The 8305-nt window shown below is 35.2% G+C and overlaps 1 protein-coding gene across 2 annotated transcripts; it reads left to right on the top strand.

The window, feature by feature from the left end:
• The first annotated feature begins 3491 nt into the window (after positions 1-3491).
• LOC110890532 lies at positions 3492-6199 on the top strand. 2 transcript variants are annotated; one of them, XM_022138154.2, is made up of 2 exons: positions 3492-3636; positions 5127-6199. In XM_022138154.2, exons 1-2 carry the CDS (start codon positions 3601-3603, stop codon positions 6063-6065), a joined length of 975 nt encoding a protein of 324 aa, XP_021993846.1. In that variant the 5' UTR covers positions 3492-3600; the 3' UTR covers positions 6066-6199. The 2 variants fall into 2 exon arrangements, with proteins under 2 accessions (XP_021993846.1, XP_021993847.1); XM_022138155.2 differs by lacking the exon at positions 3492-3636 and adding an exon at positions 3750-3854.
• Positions 6200-8305: the final 2106 nt, after the last annotated feature.

The following is an 8305-nucleotide window of genomic DNA, read 5'->3' as shown; positions in this document are numbered from 1 at the left end:
TTTCTTTAAAAACCAAAAATCCAAAAAGATTTTAGTGTGTTTTAGCATAAAATTATGAAAAATCCAAAAAGATTTTCGACAACTGATGTTGAAAAGCTGATTTTCGAAATTCTAAGTGCTAAATATGATGAACAGGTTTGGATAAAGAATGTGTGAAAATGATTGTATTTTTCAAGAGGTTTTCAGAAAATAAATCATTTTGAAGGTTTCCTACAAATAGTTTCTAAATTTTAAATCTTTAAACTTTGAGAAACTTATGAGTTTGGTAGAGTCTGTGCAGGAAATGACAGATTCCAATACCTGAAGATGGTGATTTCCAGACTGTGATCCCAGTAAACTGAGAGGGGGAGTCTGAAGACATCAAGAGGGAGTGAAAAATACTTCGTAGAGAGCGAGCAGACTGATAAAGACTGAAGGTTTGACAACCGAAGACTCGACACTGAAGACTCCGTCAACATCCGAGGGGGAGTTTGTTGGTGCATCCGTCTGTCGACTTCGTCTTGTATCGATTCTTGTATAGAAATAGATAGTTTAGAGCACGAAAATCAAGATAGTGGAAATTAGTGTGATTCCGCTTGAAATGACTCCATGTCACTTTCAAGCGAAATCAAGTATTGTTCTAATTCCGCTCGAGTATGTAGTCTGATTCCGCTTGAGTTAATTGATGGTGATTCCGCTTGAAACGTGTTCAAGCGAAATCACATAGTCTATAAATAGGGTTCAGTCAAGCGAAATCAGTAGAGAAGTTCTTCCGGTTTGCAACGAAGTGTTGCCGAAGTGTCGACTTGTTGTAAAACAGCTTTATATCAATCAAATCGACAGTTTAAAGTGATATCATTGCTGAATTTACCTCAGTTTGTCTGTTTCCGCCGTTCAAACTAAGTGAAACTCTTCTGATCGACTCGCTCGGGTCTGAAAACGATCCTACACCCTAAAGCTAAAGCTAAACCCAAAAGCTAAAGCTAAACCCTAATGCTAAACCCAAAAGCTAAACCATAATGATAAACCCTAAATACTATTGCAAAACCCTAATGCTAAACCCTAAAGCTAAACCCAAAATACTAATGCTAAACCCCAAACCCTAATATGATAAACCCTAAATAACACTTATTTTTCAATTTTAAACATGTATATAAATATATGTATATTTGACAATATACATATATGTATAGTTAAAAGATTTTTCCAAAAATAATTAAAAAAAAAACCTTAAAGAAAAAACTCGGATTTTTCTAAAAAAAAAAAATTGCATTTTTTTACATTTTTTTTAGCATTTTTTTGCTTAGGGAAAATGTGTGGTCCAGAATGCTTCTCAAGTTTCTCAATTAGCCTACTACTTCTCACATGATCCTTATCCTATATATATATATATATATTGTGTGTGGTTGCCGTTAAAAGAAACCGTAACTCCCTATGTTTTCTTTTAAAATATCGGCAAAACTGCTCAAAAGCCATTTTTAAGTACGTCAGGTATAGAATTCCTTATCTAACTGGCCCATCATACACTAAGATGCTGTTTGTTTTTCAGAGGTAAATTGTCTGCAGTCTGCAGACCACATCTATAGTAGAAGAGGTGGACCAAACCTCTGCAGTCTGCCAGAAGAAGACGGTTTGTTTTTTAACTTCTGCAAGCTGCTGAACATGATACAAATTCTAGTTACCATTTTATCACAATGAATATCATAATCAAACAACATAATAGGTATGAGTAACACCAAAATTAACACCACAATTCTGAAAATTAACACCAAAATTCAGCAAATTAACACCACAATTCTGAAAATTAACACCAAAGTTCAGCAAAGTAACCGCATCAGTTCTTAAAATTAACGCCAGCATCCTCACACAGAACGTGAATCCATAAACATGAAATTACGGTACTGTACATAGATACACAACCGAAGAATCAGAACACCTAGTTTTCCGACTGGTTATTGCTCCGGCAACCGATGATAACAGATTCCGATGCAAAACCGAAACGTCAATTTTGACATTAGAAAACTCAGATCCGTTTGGTCGACCAACTCTCATCACCGACTGGTTACAGGTCTGCAGGTCGTTGTGTGGCGGCGGTCCGATGGTCGATGTGCGGCGTCGGTCTAGTAGCGCCGGAGCGACGAATTTATCAAACAAACAGGGTGGTTGTTGTGTGGGAGCGACGAAGGCAGCAGGGTGGTTGCGGAGGAAGTGGAGGTGACGGAGATGTGGTCGTGGTGGCGGAGGAGGTGGAGGTGTCGACTGGGTGACGAGGCAACAGGTGGTTGTCGGAGGAGGTGGAGGTGGTGGCGGAGAAGGTGGAGGTGACGTAGATGTGGTGGTGGCTGAGGAAGTGGAGGTGGTGGCGGAGGAGGTTGGGGTGACGGCTGGGAGGAGGATGCTAGGGTTAGGAGAACTTGTGTTTTGAAAGAGCAGAAGAGATGAGAATATATGAGAAGAGGGGAGTCCACATCTGCCCCAAGAAGAGGTCTAGAAGACATTTTTTTAATGAAATCACTTCGAGAAAATAAACGTACTGCAGACTCAAACGTCCGCGCGTGGTCTGCGTGAGCAGACATAAGAGGTCAAGAAATATTTCTAAAAAAAAAACAAAAAAAAAACAAAAAAAAAAAACAAACACCCCTAAAAATGACAAAAATGGATTATGGGTGGCATAAGTGCACACCCATCAATGTATCTTTCGTTTATTCTTTGGTCTTGCTTTGTCTACATTCTAGTTATCCTCCCAACTTAAGTTACAAGTACCGCACTTTACCATTGTAAACTAGTCCCTAAGCATGCAAATGCGCTCAAATCTGCATAGGGGTAACGTTTTAATAAAAAGGGTAACGAAATCAAAAAAACATCAAATTTTTCCAAAATTTACACTACCGTTGGAGCGTAAAGGGGCAACGTAGGTTACCCCTTCTATCACTCTAGGTCTGCCCCAGCTCAAATCAACAAGTTTCTTAGAACATTTAGTGCAAAGATATAGCATATTAAGACGAACACAATATACACATTAGTCATCTAATCAATGCATACAGTTTGTTTTTCATGATAATCATGCTAATCCTTGATAGTAATGTGATTGAAGTTGTACCTCTTCTTATATCCACAATCTTAGAAACTGAACTGGTTAAAATGATCAATATCTTTTATCAAAAATTAAATTCATCTTATATTTCTCAAACTACTTTATCTAACCAATTCAAACCGTTAAGTTTTATGATTACAATATTATCTCTCAAAAAAAAGCTCCAAAAGTCTTACTTTGCATAGTGATGTTATTAAAGGCAACTTACCTTTGTTAAAATGTAAATTTAAATTGCCTATTTATTGCCCATAACAACCATCAGAGAGAATCATTTTTGGCAAGAGACAAATCTCCTTTAAAAATTGTAAATAAGTCAATAACCCTCCAAAATTTTTAAAAACAAAAAATCCACCGAAACTTATTTATTTTATTTACATATTCCTTTTCAAAAAAAAAAAAAAAAAGGCTTGTCTTATACCCCCCATAGCCATTGTTCTATAAAAGAGTCCACACCCTTGTCTCCATAAGACTCCCCCCACAAGATTTTGCTTTATTTCCCCACAAACAACACGGAAGAAAGAGAAAGAATGGATGAATTTGCATCTTTATGGAGTTATCAAGAGGTGGGTTATTATTATTATTATTATTCTTTCTTTTTTCTATGTTCAATTCTTGAATTTTGCCGCTTTTTATGGTGATAAAGATTGTTTTTTTTTCTGAAATTCTTGAGAGTTCTTATGAGTTCAAGATCAATCTTTTTCTTAAGGGTTTAGTTTGATTAGTTAATTACTTGCATTTTGTGCAAAGATCATGTGAGATTTCAAATGGGTTTGTGGTAAAGGTTAGACATTTTTCAATGTTTTTTTACAAGATTCTTGTTCTTGAGTTCTTGAATTCTTGAATTTTGCCGCCATTGTTGAGTGTTCTTATGATGCTTTTCACTAGAATTTGTGTGCAAGTTCAAATCTTTTTTTTTTTTCTGGGATTTGTTTGATTTGTCAATTACTTGGATTTTTAATCTTATTTAATGGATTTTCAAGTTTTTTATTGTTGAATTATTGAATTTTTAGCATTTTTTTGGAGATAAAGACTGGTTTTCTGCCATTTTTGAGTATTCTTATACTATTTCACTTGCATTTCTTGCAAGTTTCACTTGATTTTGAGATGGGTGTGTGATCAATTAAGGACTTTTTTACAATGGGTTTTTCAAGAATTTTGCTTTTGATTTTTTTTTTCATTTTTTTCCATAGAAATTGACTTCAAAGTTCATCATTTTATCTTCTGGGATTCTTCTTGCAAGTTTCACTCGTGTTTTGAAATGGGTATGAGTCAATTTAGTGATTTTTTAAATGGGTTTTCAAGATTTTGATATTTGGTCAAATAAAACCATTTCAAGATCATATCCAATTTGTCAATCAAATGCATTGTTGGTTAATTTTAATTTAATTTACAAGTGAATTTTGGGAATTTTTTTTTTTTTTTTTTTTTTGTGAATTCTGTAGATTTTGATCTTAATTACACAATATATGTTCTTGAGTTTCTGTTTAAACCAATCTTGATCACAATTTTGTCTTCAAATCATCAATGGTGAGATCCAAGTGGACCTTTTTGGTCTCATTAATGTGTCTTAACCGTTTTTTTTTTTTGGCAAAAGGATTCATACTAAATAAATTGTTTCTCTGTTTATGTATATTAAATACTTAAATGATTTTTGCATGTAATTACTATTTAGTTTTACCATTATCATTCATGTAGTAACTACTAACTACTTGTACGGTAAACATCTTTATTAGTCTTTTTATATTTTAGAATCCAAGTATCCAACATTCCAACCCTCTTTCACACACACATACATATTTTTTTGTTTTTTTTAATTTGCATTTCTCATCACTTTTACTGTTTTCTTTTGTTAAAAACAGTCTTTCTACCATTGGAAGTCTTTGTTAAGGTTGATTTCTCATACCCCATATGGCCATATTTTATTATTAAATAATAACTCATAATTTAATCACAAAAGTTATTTTTACCCCATCAAGTTTGTCTGTTGATCATATTTCATTATTTATCAACAAATTTATTTGTTTTTTAATAATATTTGTTTGAAAAATTGCAGAATATTGATGTACTGAAAGAAAAGCTTTTGTACACAACACTTGAATTAGAAGCAGTAAAAGCAGAAACCAATGAAGAAATGAAAAGAAACACAGAATCCATGAAACAGTTATTACAAATGCTAAAGGTTGCTTGTCAAGAAAGAGATGAAGCAAAAGATCAACTTCAGAAGTTACTAAACAAGGCCAAGTCATCAAATGATCAACAAATGTTCAACGCGACAAACACGTCGGTTCCTAACTGTTTCGATCAGGTTCAGCAGCCTCATCAAGGCCCGTTAATGATGCCCACTAAAGCGCATTCAAGTATTACCGAATCTAACAGTCTTTCCGAGGCTTATAACCAGAGTTCACCTCCTGTTGACTCGCTGTTTGACCCCATTTCGTCTCCTGAGTTTTCGAACATGAACGTTGAAACGACGTTTGTTCAAAATTACAATCAAAACGGTGGATATTCGAACGGTTTGAATACGTCAGAGAATGTTCAGAAAGTGGACCAAGCTACCTTGGTCATGGAGAACATGATTAAAGGCAAGACTTTGCCTCAAAAGGGGAGTTTCCTACAAGCAGTAGTTGACGCGGGCCCGCTTCTGCAGAACCTGCTTCTGGCGGGCCCGCTTCCCAGGTGGCGGAATCCGCCACCACTAAAGTCATTTCACATCTCACCAATGATGGCTGTGGTTGATCAAACAACCACAGCCCAAAAACAGGACGTCACACACACACATCCGAATAAGTTGTTAACGTCTCCTTTGATGATGGTGAAGCAACCGCAACCGTATACGGAAATGGCGTGTGGGAGCTCGTCTCAGATGATGGCTGGCGGCTGCAATGGCGGTGGTGTTTTGAGTTTCGGTGATGTTAGTTTTCAAGGGAGAATGATGGCTGCTTGCCCTGGTGGTAATTTAGGGTCAATTGGAAAGAGACAAAGGCTACATTAAGATGATAATTTTTTAGTTTTAATCTTGTAAAGGATTTTGATACATAACTGGTGTATATGGTGAATTGGTGGGTATCCTGTTTTTAGGATTTTAAACTGATTTATATCTATGTTGATTTTATAGTTTTTAATCAATTGTTATAGCATTCAACATATATATATAAGTTCCATTTTGTATTATTTAAGGGGTGCGCTGTAAATGGTTTGAGTTGGTTTAGGTTCCATACGAATCAAAACCGAAACTTTTGTTTTTCGGGTCTAGGAAATCGAATGGTTTTTCGGTTTTAGTATGGGTTAGGGTCTGTTGTGGCACATTTTTTTTATTCTGCATTTGATTCTAAAATGTTTGGGCTTGAAAAAAGAATTGACATACAATAATAAATTTGTGACTGATTTTTGTACAAGTCCATTCGGTTTGGAACGTGGTATAACTGAAACTGAACGCGATTTTTGGTTTTTTTAAAAACTAAACAAAACAACGCCGAACCGAACTGTAGGTTGATAATTAGTTTGGGTTGGTTACTTTGATCTGGTTTTATTTGTCAGTTCGGTTTTGATTCATAATTAGCATGCTTTTCACCAATACCCATAATCATGGGTGAAATGAAGCTTTTGTACAATAAAAGCAGGTAGATGAACAATTATAAGCCCAACCCAACAATGGTTAAACCAGCATAGCCCAACGGGCTTTAAGATTGAAGTCTAAGCTTCTAGTTTAGGCATGGTTTGGCCCAAACGGCCCGTGCACTTCTACTCGGGTACATTTATTTATTTATTTGAGTAAACTACCATTTTGGTCCCTGAGGTTTGGGCAGTTTTGTCATTTTAGCCCAAATCTGAAACTTTTTAAATTTGGGTCCCTGTGGTTTCACTTTTATTGTCATTTTAGCCCAAAATTAAAAAAAAAAACTCCTTTTTTTTACTATTATAACCTGCCTATTTTGTCTTTTTGTGCTGGGGTATTTAATTAACAAATGTATTTAGTTTAGTTTTTTAATTAAGAAAAATGTTAAATGAAAAGCAGTTGGACGAAAATACCCCTGCACAAAAGAACAAAATAGGCAGGTTGCAACAGTAAAAAATGGAGTTTTTGAATTTTGGACTAAAATGGCAATAAAAGTGAAACCACAGGGACCCAGATTTAAAAAGTTTGAGATTTAGACTAAAATGGCAAAACTGCCCAAATCAAAGGGACCAAAATGGCAGTTTACTCTATTTATTTATATACTATTATTTTGAAACATTTGTATGCATCTTAATCAAATAATAGTTTCATTACCTTACCAAATTCAATCTGTTTTGTATGCATGTATGGTTGTAAATTGTGCTTAAGTGGTTGTAACCTAATCAAATAATGGTTTCATTATCTTACCATATTCAATCGGTTTGATCCATTCAAAGTTGTGTTGTTTTATTTGTAAATTATTGTTATTTATAATAATCTAATTAATTTAGCCAAAATCTTGTATAAATATAATTTGCAACATATTGATGCAATGGTTGTTGTAATGTATGCATTATGGTTTGTATAGTGGTAATGATATATATTATATATAGTGTTAGTCCCGAAAAACCCATGACATCACTCTACGGTTCGATCGAATGCGGAAAGTAAGATCAAACCGACAAGAACAAAAAGAAATATTTTATTAAATAACGTAGTGTCGCTGCTTAGATCGCACACAGTCTCGAAGACTGTCTGGTACGATCTCCGAGAACCTTGCACACAATCTCTAGGATTGTCGGGTACAAGGTTCTCCTTTGGGAGGTTACATAATGACACAATAGGAGAGCTCTACTACAATAATCTAGACATGAGACTATTTATAGGAGCCTCTACCCTATTGGCCCACATGGCCTAGCCCAAGCCCAAGTGCTAATTTAAAAACAAATAACATAAAGGACCGTAATAAAGATAAGCGTAAAACTTATGGACCTAACAATCTCCCCCTAGTTTTATGCTCTCTTTATTATGGTTCAGACGATCTCCAGTTTTGGGTCTTCTCCTTTTAGTGGCCCAGCAGCGTATCTCGGATGGTGGTAGAATCTATGTCGGATGAAGTTGAACGATGTCGGACGAACGACGGAGGACTCGGATGCATATGATTCCGTCTCGGATCAGGGCCGAAGAATGATATGAACTTTTTACTAACAAGAACACACGGATTCAAAAAGATCCGTCTGGTATTCAAGTCGCGCAACAAAAATAATTAACCATATGTTTTCAAAGGAATAATTTAC

The sequence above is a fragment of the Helianthus annuus genome, chromosome 11, assembly GCF_002127325.2.
Source record: "Helianthus annuus cultivar XRQ/B chromosome 11, HanXRQr2.0-SUNRISE, whole genome shotgun sequence".
Taxonomy (NCBI): Eukaryota; Viridiplantae; Streptophyta; class Magnoliopsida; order Asterales; family Asteraceae; genus Helianthus; species Helianthus annuus.
This window is presented reverse-complemented; position numbering and strand designations above follow the sequence as displayed.